This window comes from Cervus elaphus, chromosome 22 (assembly GCF_910594005.1).
Source record: "Cervus elaphus chromosome 22, mCerEla1.1, whole genome shotgun sequence".
Lineage (NCBI taxonomy): Eukaryota > Metazoa > Chordata > Mammalia > Artiodactyla > Cervidae > Cervus > Cervus elaphus.
The window spans coordinates 14,180,046-14,198,909 of record NC_057836.1 but is presented as its reverse complement, the minus strand read 5'-3'; the positions used below and the strand labels follow the sequence as shown (position 1 = coordinate 14,198,909).

Sequence of the window (18,864 nt, the reverse complement as noted above, 5' to 3'; positions counted from 1 at the left end):
TAATAAATTAAGCAGGCTTAACAGTAGATTGAAGATGAAATAGCCACTGAAGATAATAAAGTCAACACATACTCTAATCTGAAGAAAGAAAAAATATGTTAAAAAAAACCCCATCATGACCAGTGTCTCAATGATTTGTGTGGCAGTATCAAACTGTCCAAAATATGTGTAAGTGGAGTTCCAGGAAAGGAACAGAAAAAGTTGAGGAATATTATTTGAAGATATAATGGCTGAAATTTCCCCCAAATTGATGAAAAATGAATGCACTGATACAAGAAATTCATCAAACCTCAAGAAAAGTAACAAAGGTAATCACAGTCAAACTGTGATTTGGGGGTGGCTCAGTGGGTAAAAAATCCACCTGCAATACAGGAGACACAGGAGACCCGAGTTTGATCCCTGGGTCGGGAAGACCCCCTGGAAGAGGAAATGACAACCCACCCCAGTATTCTTGCCTGGAGAATCCCATGGACAGAGCAGCCTGGTGGGCTACAATCCACGCGGTGGCAAAGAGTCGGACACAACTGAGTAACTAACACTTTCATTTCAACACGTTGGAATTTTGCAGGGGAAAGGGCATGGGATCTCCAGATTGCTATCCAGTGTTTCAGGGGGAAAACATACACATGAGCCTACAGGACAAAACAAATGGCTCAAAATGTAAGCAAGTGGTGAACCTGGGTAAAGACATTAATATGAGGAGTTTCTTGTATTATTTTTGCCACTTTTCTGTAGGTCTGACATATCAAAAGAAAAAGGTTACCAAAACACACACACACTTTATTGTAATTATTCTCCATTTAATATGCGGAAATAGCAGCTCAGGGACGTGAAGAATCTCACTCAGCCACAAAACTACTAGAAGCTGAATGCAAGTCTACTGACCACAGATCTTCCCCATGTTACTGCCTGGCCCCACCAGACATTAACCCATCAACAGATGAGCCCCAGCCCTTACAACAGGCCACAGAAGCAGGCCTCCCTCCCTCATCCCTTCCACTTTCTGCCCCCTTCTCCTGTCGCCCACCCAGACTTCCCAGTACCCACTCCCCCCGCACCAGCTTGGGTCCCACAGAGCTTGACCTCTCCTCCTCCGTCCCTGTGCCCCCCATCTCCATCTGGGTTGCTCGTCTCCTCCCACAGATGAGCAGAGCTCACTCTTGGGTTTCAATCTTTGGATCCCACCTTCTGCTCCCACCTGTGGGAGCCCTCCCAGCATCCCCCAAATAAAGCAGCACGCCTCCCTTGGGTCTTCCGGCCTCATTTCCCTCCACCGCAAAGAGCAGGTCCTGTATTCATCTTCCCGGACAGAATACAGCTTCCACAAGGATGGTCTATTTTTTTGTTCATTGCTATATATATTCGCAGTTCTTAGAATAGCTCTAATAGTTCTTGTAACAGCCTGGCTTGTATGCACCATGCTCAAAATATATTTACTGAATGACTAACTGCGATTCCAGTTATAATTGCAACAGAATTTTTCTGGAAATTAATGAACTGATTCCGGCATGTGTACAGAATAGAGGTGCTCACCGTACAAGGTATTTGGCTGTGAAGTTGCAGTAACTGAAAATGACAGTCTTATGGGGACCCAGTTGTTGCTGTTTGGTGGCTAAGTCACGTCCGACTGCTTGTGGCCCCAGGGACTGTGGCCCACCAGGCTCTGTCCACGGGACTTCCCAGGCAGGTATACTCGTGTGCTTTACGGGGTTGCCATTTCCTTCGCCAGGGGATCTTGCCAACCCAGGGACTGAACTCATGTCTCCTGCGTTGCTGAACCACCTGGGAAGCCCGCATGGGAACCCAGAGCTCCCCAAAATTCAGCAAAGTCCACGCCCTCTAGCAAAGGTGGGTGCATGGGGGTCTGACTGATAATCAGGAGCCAACTGGGAAAAGAAAGACTTGGTAACCGTTCACCATGTGGAAAAAAATATATAAAACTGAATTCTGACTTTACAGTATTCAAAACCAAACTCCAGATGATTGAGAGAGGAAACATTCAAAAAACTCCTTAACACTGTAAGAAAAAGATTAGGAAGTGACCTCATGGTAGAAAAAGCTTCTTAAAGACACCCCCAACTCCCCCACATCATAAACAATAGGGTATATCCGTTTGACCTCAAAATAAAAAAAGACACACATATGAAAAAGGTGTATGGTGGCATACACAAGAGACGAGTGAACTGGAAGACATCTTCAAAGGCTCCCGTAACTCACTAAGAAAAAGCTACGTGGCCGAACAGAAAGCCAGACCAAGGATGCGTGCTGACTGATGACTTGCCAGAGAGGGAACCCAATGGTCAGGATGCACACACACACAAAAATGCCCAGACTCCAGCACTCACAGAAAAGCTCATTAACACAGGGGCATATTCTTCACATATCAGATTAACACAATTTCACCAGACAAAGTCAAGTGTTGCCAAAGATGTGGAGACCAGGAGCTTTTGAAATACTTCCAGTGAGACTGAAAAACCGATGTTCTGGAGAATACTGGCTCCTGTCAGACCGGGGATGCACACTTTCTCGGACCCGGCACAAGGCCACTCCCTGAAGCACTGTTTCTATTAAGAAAACGGTGAGTAAAGCAAAACATCCACTGATGGGAGGATAAAAAAATAAAATATACTGTGTTTATTCTGCAGAATACAGTGGTTAGAGAAGTAACCAGATCTGTACATACCAGTATAGAGCCTCAAGATACACACAGTAAGTGAGAAGTCAGAATAGACCGATGCTGCGGCCATCTGTAAAATGCCAGAATGATACCGTTCCCTGATGATACCATGTGAAGGATGGGTGGGTGTGTGGGCCTGTGGTGCTGGCCGCCTCTACGGAGAGCAGGAGGCAACAGGGCAGTGATGGCTGCTTAGAGGAACTTTACTTCCATCTCAGTGCGTTATTAAAAAAAAAAAAAAAAAAAAGGAGGGGGTTAGTTACTACTTCTGGAGGGTGGGGAAGTGGGCGTTTATTATTTGTTCTTTTCTGATGACTTTCCAGCTGTCTGTCTGCAGTGAGCTTCCTGTGTGCGCAACCACGTGCTCTGTCCCAGGACCACGGGCGGCCCTGGACACACTGAGGACCGCATGATCCTAAACGTGACATACATCTCAGTGTGACTTTAGCCTTAAGTGACAGACAGACTCGGTCTTACCCTCTTGTGAGCCGAGGCTCACAGCATTCATCAACATGACTATTTGTAAGCAGAACTGCATGGAAAACACTTTCTCCATGGAGACGAGGACTTCAGAGGGACCCATCTGTTGCACAGAATTTCAGCTCAGTTCAGTCGCTCCGTCGTGTCTGACTCTTTGTGACCCCAAGGACAGCAGCATGCCAGGCTTCCCTGTCCATCACCAACTTCCTGAGCTTGCTCAAACTCAGGTCCATGAAGTCGGTGATGATAACCCAAATCCCTTTTCTCTAGCACCATCTGGTGGAAAAGAGAGGAAACCTCATCTTGAATAAAACCCCACTGCTATGAAGCAAGTCAGCAACCGTGTGCATTCTTAAGCACCATGTTCAAACTAATTCTTCAGCCCACAGGTTAGATATGAAAGGTCTGCTCTTTTTGTTTCTCCTGCTTTGATTCCCTCTTTGAAAAATTCTGTAATAGATGATGGTTCTTCCTCACTATACTGTTCTGCAACTACAAGCCACATTCATCTGTATCTCAAAGCCTCCAGAGTCCACAGTTACAACAGCTGATTTCCATAGTAAACATTTAGTGTCGTTTGCTTTCACGTAAACAATGATAGCAGGTTTCCTTTAAAGGACTATAACATAGTGTCACAAAAATATGGAGTGGAAATTACAAGTTCCCTCTTCCAAGCACTGGATGAAGACAGAAAAAAAAAAAATACAGTATCTTACCAAGAGTCAAGAAAACAGGTTAGATTTTTCAGACATTAAAGAAAAACATTAAAAAAAAAAAAAGACGTTAAAAAAGCAAAAAAACCCAAAAAAACCCCAAGACCATAGTAACAGGGTTATTCATGCCCCAATTCACAATACTGAGTTCCCTCATCCATTTACAATACAGAGAGCTTACTGAGCAGGGTGGTAAAATTACCCCAGAAAATTCCAACTATACCTGCACCAAAAAAGTCCATTTTCGATGGTTTTCCATTAGTGTTTCACATGGCTCTGATTCCACTCGAGTTTTATAACCTATTGTAACGGGCAGCTTTTTAACTGCTTCCAAGTCTGCATTAGCAAAGGATGGAAGTAAAGTCAGAGGCACTCCCTCAGAGGTTCCCATTTGTTAAGATCTCCATGCAGATGATTTAGATTTAGGGAGTTTTGCTCACCCCGGCCAGGTGGCCCTGCAGGTTCACACACACACACTGGGCGGTTGGTTTCCCCTTGCCTCCTTTCTCAAAGTTTAGGATGAAGACAGTCATCCCTGTGTTAGGGCTGACGGACGTGAGCTCGGACCTGCTCAGAGTCGCTGGGAACGAGCACTTGAGGTCGGTCAGAAAGTAATCCAACAGGCTCCGCATGTAGGCGCCGTGACTCACGACTAAGACACTGGCTGCTAGGCCCGGGGTGCCGCTGTCCGAGTGAAACGTGGAGGCACAGTTTTTCCCTAAAGGAAATATCTCTGCCAGGGAGCTTTCCAGACAGCTGCTCGGGGCTTCCTGGGAAAACTCTTCGTTCTGACCGGCTTCTTTCAGGATCAGTTGACAAAGAAATTCAAAAAAGTCTTTTCCACGCATTTTCAGCTGCAATGAAAGAAAAAAAAAGGTGAAATAAAGTGACATTAATGATGATCTTAAGACATAAACAGGCTTCGCTGGTGGCTCAGATGGTAAAGAATCTGCCTGCAATGCAGGAGACCCGGGTTCAGTCCCTGGGTCGGGAAGATCCCCTGAAGAAGGGAATGGCAACCCACTCCAGTATTCTTGCCTGAAGAATTCTACAGACAGAGGAGCCTGGCGAGTTACCATCCATGGGGTCAAAAAGAGTTGGACACAATTGACCAAGTAACACTTAGGATATCAACAGAACCAATTTTTCTGTAAGTCAGTTATACTACAGAAGCAGATGAAACTCTATTTCTAGTCATTCAACCAGTACTTCCACTGACACTAGTGAGTAAGTGCCCAATATATTTCTGGAACCATGAGAGCACTCTGGGGGCAAAGGTGAGTAAGATACAATGCCTGACGCCTGACTTAAAGCCAACAGAAGGTCGTGAAACAGCGTCACCTAGGAAACTACATCCAACACTTCTGAAGTTCAATGACAGCAAGGATGAAAAGCCGTCCCTCGCTAAACTCATACGAAGTCCTTACAAGGAAACTACGAAAATTAAAAACAGGGAGGAAGATGATCACCCGTAACACAACTCAGCAGCAGAACACTCCAGGGGCTACGATGTCACCGGGAGGGGTGGGGGCGGGGAGGCGTGACGACCCTGCGCCCGAGGCTATCGGCTGCCCGCCCTCCTGGGCAGCACACACCTGCTTCACTGACCCCCCTGTCACTGCAGAGACGGCTGCTCCCCGTTCTTAACGAGCCCATCTAATAACCCATTTCCTCAAATCCATGATCAGAAATGATGCCAAATTAATAAACGAGATAGACAGATTAAAAAGGGGGGAAAATACGGTATCGTGCAGAGTTGTTTTGTGAACCAAACAACTTGCAAATTGCTTAGCTAAAATTCAGAAACATCTCGCTCACACGACGAATCAGGTTTCAGCTACTTGGATGTTGACAAGCTCGTGGACACGGCCCCTTTCCCCCGGGCTGCGTACCTGGTCCAGGGTCTCTCCTCCGGGTGGTGTGAACGCTGGGCACTCCTGCCCTGCCGCTTTGGCCATTGCCCTCAGCTCGCTCAGCGGCCTGCCTTCTGCGGCCCCATATTTCTGCAATGATCCAACAGACAAAAGTGCCTCAAGGGGAATTTGCAATACACAGACAATTAAGTACATGTTTATGGCACACTTTCACCTTACTTTATCCTATCTCCTCTGAAAAGATGCAAACCCAGATCCATGTGACTTCAGAGCTTGTTAGCTGTTTAGACTCTTAAAAATCAAGCCTTAGCAAAATGCACAAGTCACAGAGGAAATACCAATGGCCAAGAAATATGGGAAATCTGCCTTCTCGAGAATCCATAGTAAGAAAGATTAAAATGACAACTTTCATAGGTCATTAAATCAGAAGACCAAAAAGACCACTAACAGCCAGTGTTGATGTAGGAGGATTGGAGGCTGGGAAGAGAACTTTTCACTTTTAAACTCTTTTGTACTAAGTCCTCACAAGTATGCCTTGCTTTTATAATTTAAGATGCCTCTTGCCTACGATTTTAATGATTAAATAAGACACTATTCACGAGAGTAAGTGAGAGTAATTGCCACACAGTAGATTCTTCATGTAATAGCCAATTTCACATCCCAAGCAGGAAGGCATTTGATTTCCAGCCATGGGATAAACCGAGTTGCTGTACTGATATCTTATGGTAGAAGAACAACATATAAGTAAGCTATTAATACTTACCCTTTCTCGAAGTCTTGAATCATACTTTACTGTCATATCTTTGCAAAATTTGCTCTTCTCCAAAATCCCATGCACAGTCTGCAAATCAAAAAGACAACCATTTCTTTTCTCATAAAAATAATCCTTATCGGGGAATCCCCTAGCATGCCAATGATCAGGGCATGCTTGCTTCCATTGCAGGGGGCACTGTTCAGATCCTTGGTTGGGGAACAAAGGTTCTGCATGACACGCACCCCACCCCCCAGGAGAAAAATCATTCCGGGAGTGCTCAGGATGATATCATAGGAAGACCCTCAACTCACCTCCTCCCAAGGACAAGGAAAACCCTAAAAGGCTAACAGTAGATTTTCTAGTAGAAATCTTACAGGTCAGAGGTAGTGGTGTGACATATTCAAAGTGCTGAGAATTCCAGCTAAGAATACTCTACCCAGCAAGGTTGCTCAGAATTGAAGACAAGATCAAAGAGTTTTCCAGATAAACAAAAGCTAAAGGAGTTCATCACCACGAAACCAGCCCCACAAGAAATAGTTACGGGGCTTCCTTAAGCTGAAAAGAAATGGCACTGATCAATAGCAAGAATACATGAAAGCAAAAATCTTATTGGAGAAGGTATATATATTAATAAAGATTGTAGATCAATCACTTATAAAACAAAGTTATTTACTGACAAATACATGTATGTGTCAGATATATACACACATATATAACATACACATTTATAATTTTCTCCCTCCCTGTGTCTTATTTATGCTTTGTTCCAAAAAACTTTTATAAAGACTTTCCTCCTGTGTTTTCTTACAGAAGTCCCATAGCTTTAGCTTTCAGACGTGTTCTATGATAGGCTGCAAGTTAGTTTTTGTGTACTGTGTGAGGTAAGAGTCACATGTCATGTTCTTCCAGATGGCTGGTCCATTGTTTCAACACCTTTTACGGAAAAAGACCACCCTTTCAACCACAGAATTATCTTGGCATCTTTGTCAAAGTCCAACTGGACAAAAACACTGAATAAAAAAGCAGGACAATGTAAGTGTGGGTCCCTCAACTTGTGCTTGAAAGAGAAAGTCTTTATTTCACCTTAATTTTCGAAAGCACTTTTGAGTTGTCATTTCTTCAAAGTATCTTTTACTTTCACACTCACCCCACCTCTCTTCCCTGTTTCCCTTTTGAGACTTCAACTGTGTGTAATACTGCACTGCCTGGTACCGTCCCACAGTTCAGAGACTCTTCATTTTTCCTTTTCCAGCCTTTTTTCCTTCCACAGTTAATTATGGAGTGTTCCGTTTCCATGTCTTCCCGTTCACCGACCTCTTCTTCTACAGTGGCTAACCTACTGCTAACCCCACGCTGTGAATCGTTCATTTCAGAACACTGCACTTTTCATCTCTAGGAGATGGGGTTGCTTCTGCCGTCTCCTACTTCTCCCCTCATGCTGCTCCTGAGGGCAGTTTAGCCTCACTGTGAAGGGGGGACACGCTCTCTGTATTCAGCAAAGCCTCCACTTGTGCTGTGGGAGCTCTAATGCCTCCCCACATTGTGTGGGCCCCAGGAATCGACTGGACAACTGCACCCCAGCGACTATTCTCCCCCGGAGTCCTGTTTTCTGCCCTCGTGCGGTTCCAGCCACCCCTGTGCAGACTAACCGTTCACCAGAGACTGATGAGGACTTCTTCACATGTGTCTAGAGTCTTCTCTGTGCATTTCTCTCTCCAGCACTCTGCCCCACAGATTTTAGTTACTTAAGCCTTCCAAATTCCAAGCTTTGTCCCCTCAACTCGGAGACCACTGACCTCTAGTTGGCTGCTTTTGCAGAAGTCTGGGGGTCACTTCAGTCAGAAAACCATGACAATTGAGGGTTCATCCCCTTTGTTTCACTCCATCTGAGGCTGCAGCCCAGGCTTCCTGGAGTCCACTACCTGAAAGCAGCTGTCTCACAGGTGTTGTCTTGTTTTCTGGTTGTTTGTTGGGGGAGGCTATATTCCAGCCCTGTTATTCCCCCTGGTTGCCACCAAAGTCTCCTTCCCTTAGCTTTCAGAAGTTGATGTGGTTTTTTCAAACCTCTGGGGTTGTTTTTATAGTAATGTGTTCCCTAAAGATATTTCACACATCTTTTATTTCTTTATAGCAACATAACTGCTTTTTAAGCTCTGAGTTCCAATATCTGATGTCTCAATCGTTCAATCTCTGTGGTGTTTCCACTGGGTTTCTCTCACAACACCCTCTTTGCTTTTGGCATTTTATTAGACATTTCCCCCCAAGCTGCTCTGATTAAATTACCAAAATAAAATATAAAAGTGAAATAAAAAGAACTTCTGTCAGTGAGCAAAGGGGATTGGGGATGATGTTTGTGTGCGATTTAATTCTCTATGAACTCTGGGAAGAAATTTCTCAAGGTTACAACTGTTGAAACTTTTGACTCACGAGCCTCATCCTGGACTAAACTTACCTGCTTTGTCCTTATAAGGTCACTGGAGAAAACATGAGTAAACTTCACATCTTTAAGAAATATACCAGCAGCAGCTGCTTGTTTAAATCCGGTTTCTGAAAGAGGCTCATCTATTCCTTGTCCTGCAGTATTAAGAGAAGGAACAGTAATGTTCAAATATATAACGGATGCAAATAAAAATCACACCTAAGAGAATATAAAGAGCATCTACCTATATTTTATCGAAAGTCTTCCTTGGGTACTTTTCACATAACTTTTCAGAAAACTAAAAGCAAGCAAAATTAAGCTATAATCCCTACAGAAGTTCAGGTATCCAAGTGTTTTCCAGAAGAATGTCTGCCTGACGGGAACTGGTGGGTGATGAGACTGCCTTCAGCGCCCCTGCCCTGCACCGCCTACCACTCTACCAGCCTGTTTCATTAGTGCTGCCTCTGACCTACCTTCTCGGCCCAGCTGCTGTATTTTGGTGGTTGGATCATCACCTAGAGAAGTTTTCCTTCTTTATCTCCACCGTTCAAATTCAGTAACATACAGTACTACAAATCATTCTCCATAAAGGCCGACAAGCCTTCTACCCACTTAGAGCAAACATCAGTTCAGCCAGTGACACCACACAGAGGACAATAACCCATCGTGAATGAGGGTCAGTGGAAACAGTGGGTAACAGACCAGAAGTTCAGACATGGAAATCAGCAGAGACTGCACACTGAATCACAAAAACAAGCAACAAGTCCTCAAAAACCAGACAGGTTGCCAGTGCAAGGGACACAGGTTTGATCCCTGGTCTGGGAAAATCCCACATGCCTCCAGGCAACTAAGCCTGCGTGCCGCAACCACTGAAGCCCGAGCACAACAGTGAAGACCCAGTGCAGCCAAAAAATAAATTTAAAAAATTAGGCAAGGAAATGGATTCTTCCTTCATAACTTCCAGAAGGAACCAACCTGCTGACACCTTGATTTTAGCTCAGAGACACAGGTTTCAAATTCTGACTGCCAGAACTGTAAGAGAGTAAATTTGTGTTGTTTTAAGCTACAAAAAAAAAAAAAAAACAGGTTTCTAAAGGAACTAAACACATCTTTTAACAATGAAAAACGGAATTGCTGTGGAGGAAAAAAAATATCCCTCAGTGGATAAAAGGAAGTTCATTAAGCTGAGAAGCTTCACAAACCCAAAGGTAAGGCTGTGCCCCTCCTCTACAGATACAAGGAGATAAGAGCACATCTCAGACGTGTTAGAGACACGGAGGAAGGACAAGGATTCCTAACTACAGCTAGTGGGAACTCCAGAAAGAGAGAAAATGGAGAACAGGAAATGTGAAACAGAACAGGAAGTGTGAAATGGAGAACAGGAAATGTGAAATGGAGAACAGGAACTATGAAACAGAACAGGAAGTGCGAAATGGAGAATAGGAAGTATGAAATAGAACAGGAAGTGTGAAATGGAGAACAGAAAATGTGAAATGGAGAACAGGAAGTGTGAAATGGAGAACAGGAAATGTGAAATGGAGAACAGGAACTATGAAACAGAACAGGAAGTGCGAAATGGAGAACAGGAAGTATGAAACAACAGGAAGTGTGAAATGGAGAACAGAAATCAGGAAAGACATAAAACTACAGATAAGATATACACTGAGAGGGATAAATTATAAAAAAAAAAAAAAAATACCCTGCCAGATTTAGTAAGAGAAACCGCAGAAAACCAAAATAAAAAGATTTTGAAAACAGCTACAGAGAAAGACAGACAGGACACCATGGGATATGATGGGACACCATGGACTTGATGGGATACCCACCATGGGACACCATTTGGCTGAAAGAAGATCTCTGGACAGGAGCAATAGAAGCCAAAAAAAAAAAAAAAAAAACCCAAGCAAGTAATAGCTTCTAAAAGAACCATCAGTCTAGAACTGGACTAAAAAAGACTAAAGAGAATAAAAACAGAACTGCCTGGAATAGAACTGATTGAAACTATCTTTACCACCAACCAACTTACACAAGAGGACTTCTCAGAAAAGATGCTCCAGGAATGAAGGTCTGAGATGCGAAAGAAATGGTGACAGGAGAAACTGGCAAATACGGCTGTAAATTTAAACAAACACTAAGTAAAATAATAATGCCTAGGTTGCACAGGTGAAAAAGGCCAGGAGACTAAAACAACAGCACATGCCATCGCATTTTTCAGGAGAGAGGATATTTATCTCATACTTTAGTAGGTATGAATGGTAATGATATAAAGACAGCTATTAAAAGAACAGACATGGCTTATTTCAAGGCCAGAAGGCAAGGTAACAGTGGGTTGGATAAGGAAAAGAAAAGTAGGCACCTAAGAAGTAAAGGTTAGTGAGAAGGAAAAGGTTAGAAAAAGAAGGAAAAAAAAGAATCACAAAGGAAAAATCCAAACACACCAGAAACCAGAGTCAACATGGACAAACCACTCTCACCAGTTAACAAAAAGACTGCATTGTTTTTTTTTTAAGAGAACCAAAATCAGCTGCCTACCATTTACAAGGTAACACTTAGGACACCAGTACCCAGCAAGGCTGAAAAGAAAGGGATGGGAAAATACACACCAGGAAAATTCCAACCCCACACAGCTGGAGCTGTCATATCACTCCCAGAATTGCATGACTCTGTAACAGAAGTCTTATTAAGGATTGTGAAGATCACTATAAACAATGTTCAATTCACCAGGAAGATAGAGCAATCTTTAAACTTGTATGTGCCTAATAAAATAGCCTCGAAGCATATAAAAGCAGAATATATAAAGCACAAAATGAAGGTATTTAAGGATGAACTGGCCATCACAGTGGGAAATTCAATATATCTCATGCATAAACTGACCCCTTAGGTCATATAGGCACATGAGTAAATTTACAAAACTAGTAAAGTATGGGAAGATTTGAATGACAAAATCAAGCTTAATGATTTGAAATAAAATTCCAAACCCAACAATTAGAAAACAAAGATTTTTCTCTAACATATAGTAGATTTATAAAAACTGACCATGCTAACCAATTTCAAAGACAGATTACCAAATAAACCGTATTGTCAAAACAGAAAGCAATCACACTGTAAGTCAATCACAAAAGATGAAGAACAAAACCAAAGAGCCCACTCATTTGGAAATTTAAAAAGCAGTTCAAAATAACTTACAGGTCAGTGAAGAAACCATAATGGAAATTTAAGATACTTCGTACTGAATACCTACTAGATTACTATAAATCAAAACTGTAGGCATGCAACAAAAATGGTACTTAAAACCATGTAAGCTTGAATGCTTACAAAAATTAAAAGAAAAAGAAGGTGGCTGTAACGGAAGAAACTAAGCATCTAACTTTCAAAGTTAGGAAAAGAACACAAAACAAATCTAAAAAGAAGGTCATGAACATGGAAACTTTTATTCATGTTCTACTGTCAGTTTCAAATGAAATGAGATAAGTGAGCAGGGCCCAAGAACAAACAAGGTAATGGGTCCTGAGGATGCTCTGGGTGGGGCCCAGGTCAGTGGGAAACAGAGACTGGTTTCCAGCAGGAGGCAGGCACGTGGGGTATTAAAAATCAGCTCCTGCAAACACCAGATGTCTCTAGCCCCAAAATATAAAACTCAACGCTTGTATCATCAGAGCACAGAAATAGCATGTCTAGCTGAAAGATATTCTTTAGAAGCCACACCAGCTGGATCACAGGGAGATTAAAAGATCTGAACCCAAATTAACAGATCAAGCTGGGGCGAGGGGGTGGGGGGGTATAGTCAGAATAAAGTGACAACCCCATGTGAGAACAGAAATTCTCTTTTTAAACTATTTCTTTGTTACTACTAAAAATAATACATCTTAGCAAGAAAAATACCATTAACACCAGCCAGTAAATTTTTGTTTCCAAATAAGAAGTCATTTTAAACCCTGGCAGATATATTTGAAGACAATTAGACCCAATATAACTCCTTAATCAGCTGAGAGGTCGCTTTGAAGCTGGCCACAAACAACTTGGAGCACTGGTCTTCACATCCAATTCATTCAACAGACTTACTCCTCTTGAGTACCATCTACTCTGATCATATTTCTGTGATCATATGCTTTAATTCTGTAATCCCAGGTCACAGTCCAGACCTGCCCCCAGTCCGTCCTACCCCATCGGATCTCTTTAACCTGCATTTCACATGAACACGAACACAGAGAACTAAAATAAAAGTCAGAGAATACTAACCTTGAATTATTTTCTCCTTGTTAAGTCTTGTTTCTCCACTAAAACAGAAAGACAGGGAGAAAGCGTTTATTTTCAAATCAGGTTACATTCGAAATGAGGAAAAAAACGCCTGACATTGCAAGGTCATGATATTTGTAAAGACAGCATATTGTACATACGTGAGAATCTAACCTGTAAAAATGACATTTATTCTAAACTACTACCTGCAGTTGTCTATTCTATGTACCAGACTGATGAGCTACAAATTTCAAACTGTTCCAAATTAAAACGTATAGATAAATCTCAAGTGAATTGAAGGCAGAGAATGCTATTTTTCAAAGTATATGTACAGAGACACAATGGAATGTCACTCAGCCATAAAAAGGAATGAAACGGAGTCAGTTGTAAGGGATGTGGATAAACCTAGAGCCTGTCATACAGAGTGAAGTAAGTCGCAAAGAGAAAAACAAATATTGTATATTAACACACATATATGGAATCTAGAAAAAAGTACTGATGCACCTCCTTGCAGGGTAGGAATAGAGACACAGATGTAGAAAACGCATCTGTGGTCATGGTGGGGGGGGGCATGGGGGGTGGGTGGATGAATTGAGTATCACTGGGATACACACACTACCATGTGTAGAACAGATAGCTAGAGGGAAGCTGCTGCAAAGTGCAGGGAGCTCAGCTCAGTGACAACCTAGAGGGGAGGGACGGGAGGGAGGCAATGTATGTACACAGGTATCTGACTCATACTGTGTACAGCGGAAACCAACAAAGCAATTATACCCCAATTTAAAAAAAAAAGTGTATGTATGGACAGAAAATTTCTGTTAAATCATCTTCTTAAATATGTTGACCAAAACTACTTCCCCAGGCATCAGGACCAAAGGGGACAGCCAGTCCATCCATTCACCTGCTGGGCTGAGCAAGTAGGTCCAGGGGACCACAAGCGGAGCGGGAAGGGGTACAGGGACCCACAGCCCCCACCCTGGTTCCTGAGTCCTTGAGCGGCCCCAGCTGCTCCGCTCTGCAGTGCTAAGCAATTACAAAACCAAACCCAGCCCATTCTGAAGCAGCCAGCAGAGTGACAGGATGAGAAATACTGTCACAAGGTAACTGGACTGAGGCTGGACAGGGGAGGGCGCACTGGTGTTCTATGGGGGCATATTTTGCTTTCAAATCACCTTATAAACATCACAGAGACGCAATCTAGCAACAGAATTCCCCCCCCCCCCGCCCAAAAATGTGCACAAATATTTAGTTTTACAGCTTTGTAAATGTTTGTTAACAAACCAAACATTTCTCGAGAGGTTTGTACAAATCCTTGCAGCAACTGGTTATAGCTAGCTTATTTGGGGAGTGGGAAAGAAAAGTGGGTGGCTAGAATAGGTTTACTATTAATCCACTTCCCTAACCAAAGCTTGGCTTGTAGCAGCCACAGGGAAGGTCAGGGGAGTGGAAAGGTCAGAGGAGTATATTTTGAAGGAGTCAGGAGTAACAGCGCTCATCTTCAAAATCTGCAATGTGATTCACTTCCAAGACAGATATCCGACTCTGCAAGAACCCCAAGCCTTATGACAAGAAGCCAAGTCTGATGACCGGCCATTTATAGGCCCTCAAATATGCACCGTTCGTTTGGGGGATGATCACGCTGTTCTTCACTTTAAAAGACATTTTATTTTGTTAGTTATGGTTTATGCTTAATAGTGCTTCTCTAGAAACCATGTAAGATAGCTTAATTTCCTGATCACATCCTTTTAAATAATTCAGATTCAACAGACAAGTACTTGGGTCTGCCACAGGAGAGACAAATCATGGGACATTAGTGTACAACTGGGGCGAGTTGTCAAAGTAGATATGCTCTGGTGTACACAAGAATGGAGTGTACTCTCCCACTATTCAACCATGAATACACGGCCTTACAGGGATTCCTCCACACCAATTAATTCATTTGAAAATAGAGAAGTTTGCAAGGGCTAGGAATGTGAGGACATTCACTGGATGGTTGGGTGGGAATTAGGGAATGTAAAATACCCAATTCATGATACATTTGTGTCTATATTAGATTAGTCCTAGCTGCATAGGCTCTTCCAATCAATCAATCCTACTCCCAGAAAACACACATCACAGGCGCGTAACAATTACATGTATCTTTATAAGAGTTTACAGATGATCCAATATTCAACTTGCCTGCTCTATTAGAACAGAACAATGATTAGCATTCAATGAAAACTAAGTAACTGCCAAAAGAGGCAGAATTAAAAAAAAAAATCAGTGTTGCTGTCAATACCTATACTAATTCATTATCTTTCAGGAATTAAAAGTAAATTAAATTTAGTTTGTAAAAATGTTTAAAGAGCTAGCTAAAAATGGAAATGAAATGGGATGGTTTTGCAGGCAACTAATTGCAAACACCTACAAGAACATTTCAAGGGAACGAGAGGCCTTTCTGCATTTCTTGGGGTTTTCAACAATGCAGCTCTAAGACCATGAGAAACTATAGCTCAATCAGATGAGTAGACTTGAAGTCTGAAATCTGGGGTATTCTGTTCCAACAATGATACACACTGGCATGCTCACGTTCAAGGATGCTGATGAAGAGCAACATGCTGACAGTAACAGCACAAGATTCATAAAGTGTTTGGCTGAGTTTAAATTGCAGTTAAAAAGTTTTCTTCCATTATCAGAAGAGTCACCATTCAATAAAAATTCAGTTCAGTTCAGTTGCTCAGTCGTGTCCGACTCTTTGCAAACCCATGGACCGAAGCACACCAGGCCTCCCTGTCCATCACCAACTCCCGGAGTCTACCCAAACTCATGTCCATTGTGTTGGTGATGCCATCCAACCATCTCATCCTCTGTCATCCCCTTCTCCTCCTGCCTTCAATCTTTCCCAGCATCAGGGTCTTTCCAATGAGTCAGCTTTTCTCATCAGGTGGCCAAAGTATTGGAGTTTCAGCTTCAACATCAGCCCTTCCAATAAACACTCAGGACTGATCTCCCCTAGGATGGACTGGTTGGATCTCCTTGCAGTCTTCTCCAACACCACAGTTCAAAAGCATCAATTCTTTGGCGCTCAGCTTTCTTTATAGTCCAATTCTCACATCCATACATGACCACTGGAAAAACCACAGCCTTGACTAGACGGACCTGTGTTGACAAAGTAATGTCTCTGCTTTTTAATATGCTGTCTAAGTTGGTCATAATTTTCCTTCCAAGGAGTAAGCGTCTTTTAGCATCTTGTTTCTTTTCCTGAAAGAATCATCAATTTTTAGCTTTGAGAATTCTGAAGGAGGAAACTAACTTTACCCTAGCAATTATTTCAACACTTTCTCTGCAATTTCTTATGGATGCACGTGTGCTCAGTGGCTAAGTAGTGTCTAACTCTTTTTGACCACATGGACTTCGGCCTGCCAGGTTCCTCTGTTCATGGGATTTTTCCAGGCAAGATTACTGGAGTGGGTTGCCATTTCCTCCTCCAGTGGATCTTCCCGACCCAGGGATCAAACCTGCATCTCCAGCATTACAGGTGGATTCTTTATCACTGAACCACCAGAGAAGCCCTTTCCCATTAACAGAACAGAACAAAGCATACTGTTCTTATCACTCTTCAGTCAGATCACAAGAAGTAAAAAGTAGCTTCTGAAATGGCTGGTGATAGTCGAGCAATCCACGAACACTAGGTTTTAATTCTAAAATAGGAGGCAGAAGGGCAAAGCAGTTAAGAGGATGGGCCACAGTACTGCCGCCTCGGTTTAAACTCCTTCCCCAACTCATCAGGTGATTTTAAGCAAGTCTCATGACCTCTGTGTCTGTTTCCTCATCTGCAAATTGAGAGGCCCTCTTTACCTCACTGGATGGTAGTCAGAATTTAATTACAACAGTACCTGGCAAATACTAATTCATTAAGACTCATTTTTAAATTAATTCCTCAAAGGATTTCTTTGAGGGAACAACTCTATACCTTTCAAGCGCTTAAGGAGGAGGGGATAAAATATACATTCATGTAACAATTGTCTATTAAGCATATAAATAGGGATCAGCTTGTTTTTCAAGGGGTGGTTTAGCCTAGATTTTCTACGGCTTCTGGGCTTCAATTTTATGTCAGGCACTGAGTCAGGCATCTAGAAAGTGCTCCAAATTAAAAGGAAAGTGCAGTCAAGACTAGTTCCTGTTCTGCTAAGGCCTAGCTAAAAGTCCTTCGAGGGTCACATGATAGTCATAAACCATTCTATAAAATGCAGAGGAATGGGGTGGAGAAAGGATCTCCATTTCTAACTTGGCCATTAAAATTCTGTGAGTCCTAAAGGGACAACTTCAGATGACAGCTGAGATAACCTTCCTATTAAGGAAGAACAGGACCAAAAAAAGTCAGCAACTAAAGGCAGGCTTGACAAGGTTAGACCATTCTGATGTTCCTTGCAGCTCCAAGAAGTCAAAAATGTAATCTTAGTTACCTGTAACCCAGTCCTCTGCTACACAGAACCCACTCAGAATGCTGGTCCCATTAACCACACACACATACTGGAGGACTCGCTGCATTTTTATCAGAGTTGTCCTTACAGAAACAAAAGTTCATTAATTTTCATACATGCTCCACCCCCCTCCCCCGTGCTATGCACTTGACCTTTCTAACATTTAATGATCACACTAACCCAGTGGTGTGGGGCCTATCACTATCCCCATTTTATAAATCAGGAAATTGCGGTCGTGTAAATTAAGTCGGTTAAAGGAAGCCCAGGTTACAAGGCTCCCAGGTGGAGCCCAGATTCCAATCTATGTCGCCCTTGCTTGAAAAATCTGTGCTCCTGACCGCCCTGAACTCAGTTAACACCGGGCAAATATAGAGTCGAAAAGGAAAAGGAAGGCATGGCAAGACATGTCAGCATTTGGCCCCTATAACGTATGTTAAAAAATATTTGTTGAGGCCGGTGCAGGCGGCTGAGAGCAGGGCGAGGCGCACCATCCTCCCCCCCGCCCCAGCTCCTCCCCCAGTGATCGGAGCTCTGCCGGGAAGAAGAGAATCTCAGACCCGAGCCTGGGGGACCGAAGGGACAGAGTGGGCGCAGAGCCTGCAGGGGAAAGGTCAGCCCTGGGCCAGTCCACGCTGCAGACCCTGGGGTCCCAGCTGGGGGCAAACGCGCCGCCCGGGAGGTGCTGGGACTCGACTGTGTCTCCGGATTCAGCCGCCCCCCAACTGAAGCGACTTAACAGCAGCAGCAGCTGGGGTAGGGTGGGGTGGGGTGGGGAAGGGGACCTTGACCTCACTCCTTCCGACGTCCCCGTCCCCACGTACTGGGAGACCGATGACATCTGACCCCTGGCCTTCTCCTCGGCGTCGCTGGGCCAGGAGAGCCGGAAGAGGGTAACTCACGGGGAACATCCAGAAATCGCCCGGCCGAGCCGCGGGGGAACACACGGGACAGGACTGGCGGGGTGGGTGCGGATCCTCGGTCCCCCCGGCCCAGCCCCGCAGCACGCCACGGAAGGGACAGGGCAGCCGGCGACGGCCATACTCACTGCCGGACCACGATCAGAGCGAAGCGCGTCATGCCGCCCACGCCCGGAGCCAGAGGAGCAAGGACCGCAGGGTCGCCAGAATCCGCACCCGCTGCCTGCACTGCGGCCGCCGGGCCCCGCCGCTTCCGCACCGCGCCGCCGGCCGGCTCCGCAGCTATAGGTGAAGGCGGCCTCTATGTCACTCCCGGACCAGCCAATCAGGG

The 18,864-nt window shown here is 43.8% G+C and overlaps 1 protein-coding gene across 2 annotated transcripts; it reads right to left on the bottom strand.

Moving 5' to 3' along the window:
• Positions 1-2,904: 2,904 nt before the first annotated feature.
• On the bottom strand, positions 2,905-18,864 carry TIGAR (TP53 induced glycolysis regulatory phosphatase). 2 transcript variants are annotated; one of them, XM_043881985.1, is made up of 6 exons: positions 18,662-18,864; positions 13,157-13,194; positions 8,951-9,072; positions 6,508-6,585; positions 5,763-5,873; positions 2,905-4,724 (listed from the first exon to the last, which is right to left on the bottom strand). In XM_043881985.1, the coding sequence occupies exons 1-6, from the start codon at positions 18,691-18,693 to the stop codon at positions 4,293-4,295; spliced, it is 813 nt and encodes a 270-aa protein (XP_043737920.1). In that variant the 5' UTR covers positions 18,694-18,864; the 3' UTR covers positions 2,905-4,292. The 2 variants fall into 2 exon arrangements, with proteins under 2 accessions (XP_043737920.1, XP_043737921.1); XM_043881986.1 differs by lacking the exon at positions 18,662-18,864 and adding an exon at positions 18,438-18,649.